Source organism: Marmota marmota, unplaced genomic scaffold (genome assembly GCF_001458135.2).
Source record: "Marmota marmota marmota unplaced genomic scaffold, marMar, whole genome shotgun sequence".
In the NCBI taxonomy this organism is placed as follows: domain Eukaryota; kingdom Metazoa; phylum Chordata; class Mammalia; order Rodentia; family Sciuridae; genus Marmota; species Marmota marmota.
In genome coordinates, this window is record NW_026000019.1 from 8,595,278 (window position 1) to 8,614,023 (window position 18,746).

The 18,746-nt window shown below is 36.6% G+C and overlaps 1 protein-coding gene across 6 annotated transcripts in view; it reads right to left on the reverse strand.

The window, feature by feature from the left end:
• The window catches only part of Hmcn1 (hemicentin 1), a 381,331-nt gene that overhangs the window by 56,756 nt on the left and 305,829 nt on the right, over positions 1-18,746 (reverse strand). For all 6 annotated transcript variants that reach the window (XM_048809830.1, XM_048809832.1, XM_048809831.1 and 3 more), the window contains 10 exons: positions 14,003-14,199; positions 11,213-11,294; positions 9,660-9,796; positions 7,144-7,285; positions 5,954-6,098; positions 5,452-5,579; positions 4,994-5,150; positions 2,476-2,597; positions 2,110-2,274; positions 401-508 (listed from right to left, as the gene is read on the reverse strand). In XM_048809830.1, the coding sequence (XP_048665787.1) occupies positions 401-508; positions 2,110-2,274; positions 2,476-2,597; positions 4,994-5,150; positions 5,452-5,579; positions 5,954-6,098; positions 7,144-7,285; positions 9,660-9,796; positions 11,213-11,294; positions 14,003-14,199 (1,383 nt within the window). The remainder of the gene's footprint in view (positions 1-400; positions 509-2,109; positions 2,275-2,475; positions 2,598-4,993; positions 5,151-5,451; positions 5,580-5,953; positions 6,099-7,143; positions 7,286-9,659; positions 9,797-11,212; positions 11,295-14,002; positions 14,200-18,746) is intronic.

The following is an 18,746-nucleotide window of genomic DNA, read 5'->3' on the forward strand; positions in this document are numbered from 1 at the left end:
GGGGGCTAGCTATGATACAGTTTGCATTAGAAGAACTCCATTGGAAGACTAGAAGCTGAAACAAATTATAAATGTCCAGTAAGAAAATAATTTGGGGTTGTTCTGTGTCATTTGTTATCTGTATGTCTTTTTAAATCTATTGAAAAACATCTTCCAGGCTTTTGCATACTAAGATATTGCTGTGGTTTATAGTTCTACATAGTACCATATTCCAAGAATAAACATAAATTAAAAATTGCAAAGCAAACAAATAGACAAATAGACCCTCAAATCCAGCAAGCATTTTTCTTTTTGGTGCTGAGATCAGATCTAGGGCTTTGTACATGCTATCAAGAGCTCCACCACTGAGATACACCCCAGCCCACCCAGCATCTCTTAGTGAGTAAATAACCTTCCATACCTTGGACACGAAGGGTCACATGTCGGTGTGCAGAACCAGCTGCATTCCTAGCAACACAAGTATATCTTCCCGCATGATTTAATTGGGTGGAAAATATTTCAATTGCTCCTAAGTAGAAAAAAGTTTTAATGTATAGTGTATCTTTTTTCCTCTAGTTCAACAAATTGTCTCCCCCCCTCCACACCTAGCATAGTGGTCTGGGCTTATATTCATACCTATCCCCTGAAGTGTCTAGTATAGTTCTTTTTTTATTATTATTAACAACTTTATTGAAGCATACTTTACATCAGAGCCACCCATTTAAATGCACAATTTGATGATTTTTATTATATTTACAGAATTTTGTAACTATCAATATCACTTTAGAACATTTCCATCCCCCCAAAATGAATCCTGATATTTGTTTATAGTCACTCCCTGCTCCAGCCCCAACCCTAGACCACTAAGAATCCATTTTCTGCTTTTACAGATTGTCTTTTCTTAACACTTTATGTAAGTGGAATTCTATACCAGGTGATCTTTTATGTTTGCCTGTTTTCACTGTGAACATGAAGTTTTTGAGGTTCATAAGTTGTAGCATGTAGCGATATTTTGTTAAGTTTCATTGCTTGATATGGGCATATCACATTTTGTTTATCCATCCACTAGTTAATGAACATTGTAATTGTTTTTTAAAATTTTTTTAAACTGTCAATGGACCTTTATTTTACTTATTTATATGCAGTGCTGAGAATTGAACCCAGTGCCTCACACTGTTAGGCAAGCATTCTACCATTGAGCTACAACCCCAGCCCTTGTAATTGTTTTTTGACTACTGTGCATGAAGCTGTATGAAGATCTGTATACATGTTTTTGTGTAGACAAATGGTTTCATATCTTTTGGGTAGACATCTAGGAATGGGGTTTCTGGGTTTATGGTAACTACGTTTCACATTAAGAAAGTGAAACTGTTCTCTTAGCATAGTACTTGGTGATTATGCTGGAGGGTAACGAGCTTCTATTTTATGATTTGAATTGCTACCCATGTATGTAGGTTTCTGAGACAGCTAAAAAATATTTTGCCATAAAAGTAAAGTTGCAGCCTGAGATGTGACAGCTACCAGCACTATCAAAAATAGTAAATTACAGGACTTAGCATCCAACCTTTCCTGTCCTGAATTCTAAAAACCTTGAAAGCTAGAACCCTAATTTTTAGTCTCTGAAACTTATTAAAGTACATAGCCTGTGTTAGGGACTCAATGTTTGAACAAAAAATTTTTTAAAAATTTGTAGTTGTAGATGTACTCAATACCTTTATTTTGTTTATTTAGTTTTTTATGTGGTGATGGGGATCAAACCCAGTGCCTCATGCATGCAAGGCAAGTGCTCTATCACTGAGCCACAACTCCACTCCTAAACAAACATCTTTATTTACTTCACAAGTAAGGAGAAGATTGGCTAAACACTGGGTTAAGCATACATGCACATATATACCAGTGAGCAGGCTTATTATATTCAGATTAACTGAAGTATTAATTTTTCCCTGGATCTCTTTTTCCTCCTCTTTTCCCTAGCTCCGCTTCCTACTTGAACTGTATTTTTCCAGAAGCATCAGTTTAGCAATGTAGGCAGATTTAATATTTTATTCTGTGGCAACAAAAGTCCAGGGAAGCCCACCCAGAAATAATTAATCCAATTGATAGATGTGAAATCACTGAGCTTGGTCCTACCTGAGGACAGAATTCGATAGCCATCTCCCCTGGGAAGCAGTCTAATACCATTTTTGGTCCAGTGAATTGAGGGAAGTGGAACTCCCGAAGCTGTGCAGGTTATTACTGCTGGGGCCTGTCTGGTCACCAGGAATTCTGTAGGCTCATCAGCTATGGAAGGTGGAACTAGAACAATAACAACAGAAAGAAAGAAAACCACACAGTTCCAACCCTCACACATTTCTAAAACCTGTTATCTCCACCCTGGTCCTTCTGCTCTGAAAGTGAATTTAGGTAAGTAGAGAAGGAAGCCCTTTTGTGAAGAAGTAGAACGATGACGTGAAACCATCCTAATAACTTCCTATCCCTTTGCTAGGCTCATCCTACCTTGGACAGTGAGGTCTACGGTCCTCTGGTCTGCCCCGGCATCGTTTGTCACCGTACACTCGTAGGTTGCAGTGTCATCCACAGAAGGGGAAATAATTACTAGTGAACCCGAAGAGAGCAGCCTAGAAGAGAGATTTTAAGGCATGAGATCCTGTAAATCAATTTCTATATAGTTTTCCAATTGGTTCCCCAGGGTACTGTGTTGGTAATGGAAGGAAACACAACTCCTCCTTCATATTAAAATGAGCATCATTTATTTGATGCATGCTTTGTGTATTTAAGTTTAATAATATATGACAAGGAGTCTCAAACATGATATTGATGGGAAGCAGTTGGCTGGAAGGATTGCCTGAAGAGGGAAGCTTGGATTTTCTGAATTCATATATCATGATTGACCTTGTTCTCCAAGGAGAAATACAATATAAGGAGCACATTGATTTATTTACTATTTATTGAGCATTGACTATATTCTTGGACCAATCTGAAATGCACTACATAATTATTTCTAAATTTCACAATAACTTTGCAGATTGGCATTATATTATTTCTACTGACAAATGTGTAACTACAGGTCTGTCTCATTCTTTTCTGTACTTCACATGTCTCTTTACATGTGATGGCTATCTTGGACATGAATAATACATACAAAGTGTGTATGTGTTCATGCAAACACAAACCTCCCATACAGTGTGTATGTACACACACACACACAATACAGTATGCATATACATGTATGGTGCCTGTATATATATATATGCATTGTGATACATACACACACATATAACATACATAGCATGTATGTCTATATATCTCAGTAGTCTTTTTCTTAACCTCAAATCAAAACTAAAACAATACAGATCACTTCAAAAGTTTTAGAGGTTTAGTAAATACACATACATGTTTTAAGTCTAATTGGCTATTTTTATGTCTTTTTCTTTTTCTTTTTTTTTGTACTAGGGATTGAACCCAGGGGCATTTAACCACTGAGCCAGCCTTTTTAGTTTTTATTTTGAGACAGAATCTTGCTAAGCTGTGTAGGGCCTTGCTAAGTTGCTGAAGATGGCCTTGAACTAGTGATCCTCCTGCCACAGCCTCCCAAGTCACTGGGACTAAAGGCGAGTGCCACCATTTTCGTATTTCAAACTGTCCACTGATAGAATATAAGTTATGTGGTTTAATGGAAACATATTTGATGTACTTAATCCATTTTCCATGAGATGGACACTTAAAGTCACTAAATTCACCTGCCCAAATAGAGACAAATAGAGATGACAGAATTTCAGTAAATTAGAAATGACTTCTGTAAAAGTAGAACTACAAGAGTGTTTGTTTTTGGCACTATAGTGAACCCTTTGACAGGATAACTGCCTTATTAGCTCAAGTGAGATAAAAGAAATGATGCTTACCTAACCAGAAAATCCCAGTGATTTAAAATTTAGCCTTTAAAAAACACATTGCCATATTACGAGTTATGTCAGTAAAGCTGGAAAAATGCAAAAAAATTGGAGAAAATTCTGTTTTTTTTCTCCCCACTCAAGCTGCCAAATATCTAAATTGTATTTTAAGGTATAAAATTTGATTTTTATTCTAGAGCTTGTATTTACTTTTACAGAGTATTTTTCTTTTATATTAAATGGTGCTTGTATCCTTTGTCTTTATAAAATTTCAAAAGGTGCTAAATAAGTAAAGTGGGATTAAAAATCTAATCCTATAGACCTTGCTGACAGTCATCCACAGGGTTTGTGTACAGAAAAGTTGCATCTTTAATTCAGAAAAAGATTTTCAGTTGTGAAATTAGTTCCACATTAAGGTAAAATATTTTCTACATATCAGCTTTCTTCAAACTTTATGTGTTTATTATGCCCCCATTTAAAGAGTTAAAATGTTAGTTCTTTTAAAAAATTATGTTTCTAACTGGTAGGTATAGAAGGTGGAACTAGAACAATAAAAATAGAAAGAAAGAAAACGACACAGTCCCAACCCTCACACATTTCTAAAACCTATTTATCTCCACCCTGGTCCTTCTGCTCTGAAAGTGAATGTTAGGTAAGTAGAGAAGGAAGCCCTTTTGTGAAGGAATAGAACGATTATTTTACCACATTTGTTAAGTGAAATAAGTCAGGCACAGGAAGAAAATCCTGCATGTTCTCCCTTACATGTGGAAGATAAAAAAGTTGATCACTTAGAAGTAGAAAATAAAATAATGGTTACCAGAGCCTGGGGAGGAGTCGGGGAGGCAGGTGCAGAGAAGATGTTTAATGGATACAGAAGTGTAGTTTGAAAGGAGGAATATGGCTGACAACAATTATTGAATATTTCAAAAAGCTAGAAGAGAAGATTTTGAATGTCCTCAATACAAAGAAATTACGTATGTCTGAAGTGATAGATAGGCCAGTTACCCTGATCTGATCATTATCCATTGTATATATGGATTGAAATGTCACATTGTACATTATAAATACGTACAATTACTATATGTCAATTAAATATAAATCATATTGAAATAAGTTATCCTTACCTGTATGAATTCTGATTTTGATCCACATTAAGAAGATGTCCATTTTTCCTCCAACTGATTGATGGTTTTGGTATTCCGGTCGCCTCACAAGCCAGAGTAACTTGGACATTTACTGTTACAGTTATGTTGGTAGGGCCCGGAGCAATGGACGGAGGAACTAAAACAACATCACCAAATAAAAAGAAAACACTTTCAACAAGTAGTAACCATTCAGTTCTACTGAACTGAAATTAGTCATTAGTAACTTGTCTCACAGTTACAAACAAGGCTCTGTTAATTTAAATAGTGTTGTGCTGACATTAGCCACAGTGAGGAGAATATGCACCTTGACTATTCATAATACAATGTGACATGCATAAATAGTTTTTGATGGCAAGGTCTTCATGAGCTCAATAGAACAGGTTAGTAAAAAAGCATTTGACCCAAAGTCTGGATGTTGTATATCAACCCATATTTACCATGGACCTGTAAATCTATGCGCCTACGGTCTGTTCCAGCAGCATTGGTAGCCATACACAAATATCGCCCAGTGTCGGTGACATGTGCTGATTGAATGTGAAGGAATCCATTTTCCAATATGGAGTATCTATAAGAAAGATCACAAGCGAGGTCTTCCAAGTCAGCCTTTTTTGATTATTTACATTTTGACAGAGGACAGTTTTAACAATGGTGATGTCCATTTTGTCTTTGTTTTCTGTTTCTGATGACATATATTTATAATAACCTTGGTGGAAGAAAAGAATACCATGCAAAGACACACAGCAGATGGGTTTGGGTTTGTGAATGGACTGTAGTCATTAGGCCAACATGAGTTAGGAATTTGAAAATACTAAATTTTGATTCTTATATTAGGATAAAAAGACTAATTCTGAATATAGTAAGACCAAAATATGCATTAGAAGAAGATTTAAAGATGTATATCTCAGTTATTACAGAACTCTTCCTTTCCAGAGCTGTTACCTTGCATGATTCCCAGCTAGAACAGCTCCATCCTTTCTCCATGTTATCCTCGGGGTTGGCACACCTTCAGCAGAGCATTCCAGAACAGTTGACTTATTTAAGAGAATGACAAGACTCTGGGAGCCACCCTTGATGTTTGGAGGGACTGAACAAGAGAGACACATGAGAAGATTCAGTTGAACTGAAGACTATACTAAGAGTCTGAGATGGAATATGAGCCTTGTGTCAACGTTAATCTGGGTTAGTATAGGTAGAACCGAGGTTAAATTCCTCAAGTCTTACTCTAGATACTCTGTTTTAAAATAAAGAATAGATGGGGAGGAGGATTTTAAAATCCCTGATATGGAGTATAAAACCTGGCTTTCTGGGAGAGAGAACTGAACAAAAATCAGTGCTAGTTTGGTGCAAATTAAAGATGATATTTCTTATTTCTCTTTGGCCAAATAATGGTCCGAGAATGTTAACACTGGAACAACTTCATTTTAAATGAAGAACAGAAAGTGGGCCGTTTTAATGAAAAGCACATCTGTTGTTAATCTTGCAAGTCTCAGAACATGTATTTTATTAATCATTGAGTTCATGTGGGAATAGAAATCCTGAATTTTAATTTTAGCATTAGAGATATTACTTGTGTGGGTCACCAGATATGCTGTAAAGTCTGTATATTAAAAGTCCAATGGGACTGTTTTGGGGAAAAGCCTAAATTATCTGCCCGAATTTTGGCAAGTTTTGCTATTTAAATATCACATTGAAGAAAATTACAGTACTATGGCAGTATTTAAGAAAATTATAGTCCTTGTACATATATAGTATACTCTCAAGCCACCATCAATAACAGTGAACAAAATGATGAGCCATTTGTCATCCAGAGATTCAGTGTACGGACACCCTCAATGACTCTGATCTGAATGATGCGAAACATCTGGATCTGCTAATAACAACTGGATATATACACATTATCTTCTAAGATGGAGTAATGTATCTCTAATTATGTTTTTCTGAAACTAAGTTAATTTGCAATATACCCCTAATACAAGTACTACATGTTGTCTTTTTCAAAATAAATAACATAACCACAAGGATTCAGTTTGTATGCTCATGAAAAAAAAAAAAAAACCAAACCATCATCTCTTTGAAAGGCCTGAGGTTAAATTTTTAAATTGTAAAAAAGTGAATAATGTTTCACTTACCATTCACAGTGAGAATAAATTCTCTTGTGGTCTTTCCTGCAATGTTGCTGGCAACACAGGTATAATTGGCAGTGTCACCTAGGTCTGCATTGTTAATTTGCAAGTATCTCCCTCCAGATAGGATTCGCACTCGAGGTGTTGCCTGGATTCAGCAAGAAAAATTTATCATTAAAATGTCAGGAAAAGAGACAGTTTAGTTGAGCCTCTCAGAGCCCTCAAGCTTGTGCCTTTTTTTTTAAAACTGGAATCACTAGTTGTGAGGATGACTTAAACCTAGTGACAGTTTTACCATGTGGGGACATTCTGCCCCGAATCTAAGATAAAGCAAGCAGAGTTGAGATTCAGAGAATGGACACACATGCTTTGATACGTACTTAAAGACTTCTATGAAGCTCTCTTTCTCCTGTATCTTCAATCTCTCTCTTTCAGCAAATAAATATGTACAAATCTCTATTTAAAGAAGAGTCCAGGGTTGGGGTTGTAGCTCAGTGGTAGAGCACTTGCCTAGCATGTGTTAGGCACTGGGTTAAAGTCTTGGAACCACATTAAAGTAATACTAATAATAAATTATTGTACCCATCTGCAACTAAAACTATTTAAAAAATATTCTACACTCCCTTCTACTTCCTTTCCCTCCTCTGACTCCTCAAACAATGGTAACTTGCTTCCTACTCCAATCCCTCTGTTGCAGAACCACTGTCCATATCTTGAGTCACCTCTGTGTTGCCAAAGCCAATGGACACAATGTTATTTAGATATCATGTGCCTTTTCTTAACTGCTTCCTCTTTGGTTGGCTTTCGTGACACGAGTGTCTCCTGCTTTTGATCCCAGGCTCACTGAGTCCCCCCCTCAGTCCCCTTCATTTCTCTTCTTTCTTTGCTCACCTTGTAATTGTCAGTACTGTTGAAGGCTTTGTTCTCATTTCACAGTCCAACTGCATACAAACAGAACTTCCCCAACAGGTTGTACCAAGAGGACCACCACATCAAAGATGTTTTATTTTAAGGAAATATGGAATATTACATCACATTTTTTTTGTTGAAATATGAACTCATATTTTCAATGATTTCTGAAATTTCCTTAGATTGTAGATAAATAAAACTCAAAATGACTAAACCTGAACTCATCATTTTTTTCTCACTAATGGGCTTACCCTTTCCCAGTACTGACATCACTTGGTTCTATCTGGAATCCGTGTGGACTTCTCCATCATCAATACTCATCAAGTCCTGCACTTAACTTCCAATGGTCTGGGGGGAAATGCACACATGGGAGATGGGACGGTGGGGGCTAAGTCAGACCACGAAGGACCTCGTGAGTTAAGCTTAACTAGAATCCTGAAAACCATAGGGAACCATCAGATTTTAATAAAGGTTTATTTCAGCTGTACCAACTAGCCTGCAGGCCCTGGAACAGAAGCATTCATTCCTTTTGTTGTTAGGACTTTGGACGCACCATTGCCTGTGATTGGAACCTCTTCTTTCTACCCCACTACATATCTGTTCTTTGAAAGTGAATCGCCCATTTCTAAGAGGCTGCCCTGTGCTCTTCCTTACCCTTTGGCCTGGGTTGTGTGTTTCTCCTCTCTTGCTTCTAGTCCTCCAACATATAATTCATCAGTAGTATCCACTCTATAATCTTTGATTTACCTCTTTGTCTTTTCAGACAGTCTGTGATCTCCTTGAAGGTCAACACTACTGTCAGTGTCAATCTTAGTGCCTAGCATTAGAGTAGGCACCCAATAAATAGAAACAGCTGTGTTCAGTGACATGCAGCATGTCTCAGTGTATAAATGACTCTCAGAACTAAAGCTCTACATATGGTTTGGTAGTGGAGAAAGTCATTATGCATTAGATTTGGGAGGACATAAAATCTTTTTATAATTAACTGCTGGCAACACAGTGTAAAACAATAGGTTATGCTAACAGGATGAGTAAGAACAATGAAAAGGAAGAAAAAAATGATAAGTAACTACTGGGATGCAGATAATCAGAGGGTTCAGAGTCAAAGGTTTTAGCCAGTTCTAGAAGACACTGAGGATCCTGGGCTGTAATGCTCTTGAGAGCAGACAGACATCACCTAGGTGGGAAACTTTAGAGAACGTATAACTATGTTGTTCAAGGATTCTAGTGCAAGTCATCTGGTATCTAGGGGTGTAGATCTTTGGGATCCAGGTTGAGATCAGGAAAATTCAGTAACTGTTTCACCCTAGACACTTGGCAAGATAGATTATTTCTTTTGAGACTGATGGTTTCTTCCTTCTCAGGTAAACAAATAGCAGAGTTTTTCAAATGGGCTCCAGGAGATATATGCACAGATTAGCTTCCAGAGTGCCCTGAATCTATCTTTCTTTCTTTCTTTTGATCCATAATCAACTATTAAGCAAAGACTAAGAAGGCATCTGTGCTGGCCTTAGCAATGTTGAGTACTTGGTAGTGATGTTATTTGGTTTTGACTATCTAGTAAAGACTCCACAGCTTTTGAATGAATCTGTAGAGTTTAGCGAAAGATTTACCTGTAACTTCTCTCTGTTTTTGAGCCACATAATCACAGGTGGGGGTACTGCGTCTGATTTGCATTCCAGTGTCACTTGTCTGTTCCGTAACACGGTGAAATCCTGGGGCTCATCAGTTCCAGCAATATTAGGGGGTACTGGAAATAGGAACAACGCATCAAAGGCTTTCAATAAACAAGATGTAAAATGATCTAACCTATCAGTAGCCAATAAATGTTAGTTTTGCTATATGAAATAAGAGGCATAAATTTAAAACATTATTCTTTGAATTTACGGTGCAGATAATTAACAATGGAATTGTTTTTAATCTTAGGTAAAACTTTTGCTTAGATTGAGCAATGAATCCTTAAAACAATTACATAAATGATAGAATAAGTAATATAATCATATTATTGTTACCATGTGACAGACAAAGAAACTGAAGCACAAAGGGATCCCTTTGCCAGGTTCTAGATTTTCTTTGAACATTAGATCTAAAATTATCAAATCAGGAACTGCCAATTATAATAAACAAAAATCTATATGCTTTCCTTGATATACAGAAATATATGTTTATGAGACTCTTATGGACAGAATTTATATGTCAATTAATGGCAGGTCTCATTTGTGTGTGGGGATGGGAGGAGAAAATTAAATTCCAGAGAATGTGCACTATCATTTAGGCTATGAAATGAAATAAAGGCCTTCTGTTTAGTTTCAAACGATCTGCCTCAAGGAAAGTAAATTCAATTTTGATACAATAGTAGTTTTGGAGAGAGGCTCATTGACACAAATATTCCAGAAAGTAATTAGGTAAATAAGTTTCAAAATCCTTAAAAGCATGTATGTTTGTGTGTGTGTAAACAGATCCATGCATGTGTGTGTGTGTGTGTAACCAAGCAAGTGTATTTACAGAAATTTCTCAAAATAAAAGAAATGGGCTAAATTGTTGTCACTGTTGATGAAAATAAACTGTCTAAATATTTAAAAATAGAATATAAAATAGGACACTATGCAATCACCGAAAATGATGCCATAATATATTTATTAACACAGGTGCATGTCAATCATATCATTAGTTGACATAAAAAGCAACTCAAATACTATATTCTGAATCATCACATTTGTCTTTAAAGAGACTGGGCCTTGGTACATTGCTTAGGCTGACCTGGAGTGCCTGGCCATCCTCCTGTCCCATCCTCCAAGGAATTGTAACAGGTGCAAACCTGGTTCAGATTATATTTTGTAACAAAACATTTACCAGCAAAAACATTGCATCTTTGCATGGTGAGATGATGAATAATTATTTTTCATTATTATAATTTATATTCTATTACTTTAAATCAATGATATGAATTATTTGTGCAGGAACAAGACAAATAAGTCAAAAGCCCCATTGAACTACCCCAAAAGAGCACTTAGTCATTCAAATAAAAAAATCAGATTTGCAAAATATGTATTCCTTCATTTATAAACATATTTTGGTATGTGCTATAGAGTTGACCCACATTGTATAGGTCTGGCTTCTAATTAGGTGTGTATATAAAACATGGACTTTTCTTTGCCAAATTTACCATGAACTCTCACTAAATATTCTTTATCATCATCTCCTGCAGGACTTGATGCTAAACACGTGTATCTTCCAGTATCTTCCACCTACAAAACCCAAATAAGCAAATTACAAAATGTTCACATGTGGCTTTGGTGATGAGAAAAATGTAAACTAGAATGAATGTAACAATCACCATACAAAGCAAAACACAATTAAGAAAGCACAAGAATTAAAATAAACTATCTAATACAATTAGTGTTCTGAAACCAAGCACTGGTTGGTATCTCCATTATATGTAAGCCTGTGTTTTAATGGGTTTCATTATTTGATCCAAAAATATTTAGGAAAGAAAGGCATATATAAGACCTAGCACCATACAGTTGTTGAAGAAATAAATATTCACTGGCTTGAACTGCAGACTGAAAAGTTCAATTTCAGTGTTACTGAAGAAAATTAAATGTTTATTAAGTCATCAGATCAATAAGATATGAGGTTATTAAAATCAAACACATTAATGTCACATCTTAACTCTACCTTTGCTATATAATGATGAAATAAAATGGTGATATTAAATTATTTGGTTGTATTTGGGGTCAGACTGACAGCAAAATCTATTCTTTTTAAAAAAAAATTTTTTAGGGCTGGGGATGTGGCTCAAGCGGTAGCGCGCTCGCCTGGCATGCGTGCGGCCCGGGTTCGATCCTCAGCACCACATATAAACAAAGATGTTGTGTCCGCCGAAAACTAAAAAATACATATTAAAATTCTCTCTCTCTCTCTTAAAAAAAATAGAATTGTTAAAAAAAATTTTTTTTAGTTGTTGATGAACCTTGATTTTATTCATTTATTAACATGCAGTGCTGAGAACTGAATTGAACCCAGTGCCTCACACATGTGAGGCAAGCGCTCTATCACTGAGCCACAACCCCAGCCCCACAATCTATTCTTATCTGACTAAAACCACAATCATTTCTTTAAAAATCTCCATGCATGGTCTCCACTACAAGTTAGTCTTGACTCATATACTTGATAACATATGTGAAGAATATGTTAGAAAACAGATGTGCTACTACTGTAAAGAATGTATTTTGTAAAATTAGGAAAGTCCTGGAATCATTTATTTTACTGCTTGAATATTCCCTAGGACACTAGGATTTTAAAAGTTCTTGTATTCAAAATGGATACCATAGGTCACAGAAAACTTTCTGGTAGGCTGCAAAAACTCCTTAGAAAACATTTAAGACTGGGATGTTTGGAAAAAATACTTAAAGACATTTTAGAAGAACAATTATCACACACAATTTTGATTAAGAATTAAAAACTAATGTTCTATATCCTGGAGAAGAATTTTGGAATCTCTCATCACATTTTTAAAACCTTTAAAAGTAATTCTTCCCTACTAACCATTCACCCCATTGATGTTGTCCCCATCATTGTCTTGACTTGGCCAATCCCAAGTCGTCATTAGTGGCTACTCTTCAATTTGTCTCCTCCAGAAAATATTTCCTGACAAATTTTTCCTTTCTGGATACCCACAGTCATTATTTATAATGACAGTTCCTAAGGTGTGTTCTGCTAACAGGGAGTTTGAAAAAGGCAGATGTCTTTAGAGTAACATTTTGCAGAGTTGTTAACATGCACTACACCTCACAAAGGAGGGAGAAAACAGTATACAATTCTCTAAACCAACTGGGTCATAGATTGGGTCCTCCTCCCCTGGAATAATACACCACAGACCTGCTTTTCACAGACAATATTTTAGGAAACTCTTGTCTCACACAATTTGGAATTTGTAAAGCATCCATTATGTACTAGGCATAACTATGTTGCAAAGAAATACACCAAAAGACAAAGGTCAGCTAAATAAGACACCCATTGCTGTAACAGAGGTATGTACAAAATGCTATGAAAACACAGAGGAGCAAAGGCATCAAGATCAGTCTTGGGACTTGATCATCTTTAACTTTCCCCTTCAACGCCATCTTGAATGGTTCTCTTATTGTTTCATATCTAATTCTACTGTATGCAATTTTACTTTCATTAGAGGGAGAACTTTTAAAGGTTTTGATTCAGTAAGTGGTTTGAAAGTTTAACCTGATTTTTTTTTTTCCCCTCTCTGAGTTACTGCAACATGTGAATGGAGAGAAGAGAATGGAATGGAAGGCATGTGCACCACGATGCTAGGAATGCACTGTGCTGAGGTCCGCTGGTTTGGATTTTGAATTCTACCCAGGACTGAGACCCAGCTCCGTCACTGAGAAACAGTGAGTACTTGGGAGAGAAGTACTAACCTCTCTGTGCCCTATTCTGGATTCATAGAATGGTGTTGAAGACACTGCCTCACAGAGTTGTCAGGAGTATGAGGGCTACGATACAGAGTCCCTGGATGAATAGAGTATATCTCTTTAATATATTCACATTTCAGATAAATTTCCTTAAATGCAAACTAAAAGAACCAGGCAATTTGTTTGAAGCCTCACATGAACGCATGTTGGACTGCTTTCTGCTGGTTAGGTAAAGAGTGATATGGCAAATGTTAAGGGCTTTAGGAAACATATGAACGGAACTATGAAAACAAGAAAAGCTAACGAGAAGGTATGTTGTTTTCATTAGAGTTTAATTTTAGATACCTCTTGTCTTCCTTCAAGTCATGTCTACCCAATCATGTCTATCATAGAAGCAATCCACCTTTGGTAAAATTGCAGTGTGATGTATGCAGATGTAAAGATGTAATTTATCAACAATTCTCGTATATCATCAAGTGAGAAGTTTAACCTGGGATAAACACAACTATATGAACTCTGATGCTTACCTGAGCACTAGAGATCTGAAGAACTGTTCCGCCTCCAAGAGTTTGCACCTGGTCTGTCTGTAGAAGGGGCCGGCCATCTTTCATCCAGGTAATTTTAGGAGCAGGAATTCCAGAAGCATTGCAGGCAAGTTCAAGTGGATTATTAACAATTATTGATATCTCCTCCGGTTTTCCAGATCCATTAATGTGAGGTGGCTCTATTTAAAAAGAATCAAAAATAATAACAAACTCCCCCTGCTATTTGATAAACTACTGCTGATTAGAAAAACTTGGAAATCTGACTTAAATTTATGCTTATATAATATGAATTGATTAGGACACATAAATTGAAGTGATCATTCCTAGATGTCAGTAACCTTTCTCACTGACACTATTTCAAAAGGAATGGATCATACTCATGAGACATCATGAAGGAAACAGTAGTTCATTACAAGGTAGTTATATAGAACTCAGTTAATTAGGTCAGTCTGACTTCATTGTAAAGATTTGAAAGCAATAAAAACTAAACCATTTTTTAAAAACCATTTAAATAGCAAAAAGATCAGTAGAATAGAAGGTAAGGTAGGAGGGAAGGAAAAGGGGGAAATACTGGGATTGAATTAGAGCAAATTATATCCCATGATTTTATAATTAATTTCAAAATGAATACTAATGTTATGCATAACTAAAAAGAATAAAAAACCAAAAATGATAAAAATTAAACCCATTTTGTGTCTCTTTTCTGGAGAAGTATTTAAACCTATTAAAGTGTTTTTGCACCTTTTAAACACTGATTGATTCTGCAAAAGCAAAAGGTGAATGTTATGCAATTTTGCTATTGTGTTTCCGATGTAGAATTTTGAGAGGAAATAATGACTTAAAGGATGAAAAAATAGCTACATTTGGAGAAGATGATTTCTGCACAAAACACATTTGTTGAGTTTGGACAGGAGTAATACTCTCTTTTGTTACTTCTACAATTACCTTCTTCAAGAGAAGGTTAATGAATCCAAACATTGGGGGAACACATTAAGGTTCCTTAGGCCAATTACTCCTAAGTTTAGTCCCTTTAAAACAGGCTCCTCTATAGGAGAGACAGTAGAACAAATTGGGCATTTTTTCCCTATATTCACATGTGAATACACAACCCATGTAATTCCACATCATGTACAACTCAAAGGATGGGAAGTTGTACTCCATATATGTATAACATGTCAAAATACCTTCTACTGTCATGTATAGCTAATAAGGACAACAACACAAAAACAGGCTCCCCTCACAATGATCATTCGAGTGTTCAATGAAACTTGCACATTTCAAGGTTTTAGCTTACTATTTCACAGAGCAGCCCAAGTAGCTGTTGGACAGCTCTAAAAGTTAGCTGGGGCTTTTGTTTGTTTGTTTTTGTTATAAATCCAGCACATAGTTTAGAAGAGTGAGTCACAGCACAGGATCGGAAGTCAGAGTGAGTTTGAATTCCAGCATCCACAGCAAGTGTCCAAAAGGGGGATAGCAACTTATTTACCTAACAGGACAGTTAGGATTCAGTGAGATAAACGATACATTTCTTTTGTGCTTCTGTATGCATTTTATTCTGCAACTTAAAAGGCCTTTTTTTTAAATATATATATCACTACTACAATCTCCAGTAAAGTTTGTTGGCATTGCCCTTAAAATGTGCTTCCTTAACATTTGTTAGTCTTCATTTTCTTTTCTGGAAAAAGATAATGCATTGAATCTGTTCTTTTTCATATTGTAATTAAGAAGTCAGCTTTCCTTAATCACTGTCCTACATGACCTCTTCTATGCATGTTATCTACTGCTGTCAGAATATATTTTCTTAAATTCAGCTTATGATTGATCTAAGATCTTCTGATTTCAAGATTTTAATTGCTCCATGTTGCTCATGGAATCAAATAAAACACCTCATCATGGCTTCTCAAGTTTCTACCACAACCTGGTTTTAATCTATTTTTATAACATTATCTACTTTTAATATACTTATCTGTGACCTAGACTTCAAGTTAGGGCACTTCTCTCCTTCAACAAGCCCAGACTTTCCTTTCTCCTCATAGTCCCACCTAACTTAGCATGTGGATATACCAACAAAGTTATATGAATGTCATAAAATTCATTTGCAGAAACCACAAGTTCTTTCTTGGTTCTCTCTACTAAATGTAAATCCCTAGCATGTTGTTTATACCACTCAAAGGCCCTCATCTGATTCTCCATTTTACAACGGCCAATTTTTTGTTCTTTTTTACTTATTGATTATTGACTGCATATCAGGCACTGTGGACACAAAGATTAATTAGGCATGGCCTTCTCCTCAAAAGTTTCTAATTTAAAACAGCAGCAACAGTAACAGCAACATGGTCCCAACTGGTTCAAACCAGTCTGCAGGTTTTTTATGTGTCAAGTGATTGTGACTATTTTAGTTTATGTTTGGACTATATGTCTTGTACTTGGGGCAGAGTAGAAGTTGTCTGTTGTTGTTTGCATATGAGGTGTCCCCCAAGGATCCTGTGTCAATGCAGGAATATTCAAAGTTGAAATGATTAGATTATGACAGCTATAACCTAATCAGTATGTTCTAGTTTGAATGGACTAAGTGGGTGGTAACTGTAGGCAGGTGGACAGTGGCTGGAGAAGGTGGGTCACTGGTTGTGTGACATGGAATGGTTCATTTAACCCATGGTTTCTTCTCTGCTCCCTCTCTCAGCTGCAGGGAGTGGAGCAGTGCTTCTCCACCATGCCCTTACTGTGGTGTTCTGCTTCACCGTGGGCCCAGAGCAATGGATGATGAGTCCAGCTGTGGACTGAACCTCTGAAACTGTGAGCCAAAATAAACTTTTCCTCCTCTAAGCTGTTCTTATCAAATATTTGGGTCACAGGGATGACAACCTGACTAATATATTGTCTACTTGTGAAAGACTCCAGAATTTCCAGCTTAGAGCTCTAATTTCAGATCCAGATTCATAAATGAAATAATCAGATAAACATCTTCATTTAAATAGCACTTCAAATTTGACATGTATTCAGATTGATGCTGTGGTCTTACTCCTCAAAACATTGTTTCCCAGCATTCCCTGCATCTCTGTGATGCATCTACCAATCAATCATTTAGTCACATAATCCAGAAGAGTCACCCTTGACACCTTCTTCCGCATCTCTCCCCATGCCCAAATCCATAACTAAGTCCTGATACTTCTATCTGCAATTATCTCCAGAACATGTCTTTTTCTTACATTTTCCTCACTTCAATCTGAGCTATCATACCGTCTACTTGAACTGATGTCTCTTTCTTCCTGTTTGTAGGTGCCTGAACAATATCATTTACCTTTTTCTTTCTTATTAACAGACCTCAAATTTATTGGGGCTGGCAATGTACTAAAAAAATCACATGCCCTAGCCTCTTTAACCAATAGAAGGTGGAATGGTATATAAAGATTCTGACTAATGAGATGTAAGTCAGTGTTTCTGTGGGTCTTCTAAGACAGGAAAGGGGCAACTCTTTAGAGATAGGTCCTTCCTATTTTTCCTGCTGCTATTGTTGCATCTAGAGTGCTACTGAGTTATGTGAGGGTTGAGCAGGCATTGCATGCTTGTTGACTGATCATGATGTGAAGGCCAAGAGAACTGCAAATATTTCCATTGCTGCATCAATACAACGGCCTACTTCCGACATCTCACTCATTGAGAAAAACAAAAGTCCTTTGTTCAAGTGTTGGGGAGGCCCAACACTTGTGCCTATAGTTAGGCTTCCTCACTGGGACTTCTGGCCAGTGATGTTTTTAGTATTTAGTCAAGGTCATAAACGTCCTGATTCGGCATATGTACTCAAGGCCATAAAAATCTGCTTGTGAACATCAGCTTACTTAAATAACCTGTTGGCACTGTACCTTTTTTGTTTGGCCTGCATATAAAAAAGGTTTATGGAAAGACTGCCACCTCCAGATAAAACACGTCTATTCTCTCAACTGTGACTGCATCTTCTTTCACTTGCCAGGATCTTGAATCTGTGTGCTAGGATCTTGAATCTGTAAGCCAGGGTCTGAACCCCTGCAGGACATCAAGCTACTATATTTAGACTCTCTCAACCAAACACAATTCCTAATAATACACTGGTCTCTCAGAATCCATTCTTGCTGTGCTCCAAAGAGATTTCTACTTTGCAGACAGAGTGCTCTTTTCAAGCTATAGATCTACTCATGTTTTCCATTTGGTAGAATTTCAATGATTCTCCTTGCTATAGGATAAAGACCAAACTTCTTAATGTGTTGGTCTAGACCCTGTCACACCTCCCTGGCTTGGTTTTGTATAGTGCCCCCTATTGTCTTCAGTGTTCTAACCACATTTCAGAACTGTTAATATACCATGACAACTCCCACCACGTGCACAGAATTAAGTTGAGAACAAGTAAGAACGTTTGTACTTTGAGCAGGAGCACTGCTTCACGTGAACAGCATTTTGGGGTTGAACGGAATTCATTTTCAATAGATGCTGGAAATGATGAAACTTCTCATATTTCTGCTGAGCCAATTTTCAAATCTGTTTTAAGAAAGTATTATCCTTATAAACTCTTCAACTGGAAGGCTGTTTGTTGTTTGCTACTCCAACAATATCATGGTCATTTTTCTTCTCATTTGCTTCATCCAGAGACTAGCTAATCTCTGATTCTGCTTATGGATTCCTGAACTCCTAGAGGAAAACTCTCTGTTTCTTCACTGTCCAGGCCTGGCATTTATAGCCCTGGATGAAGACA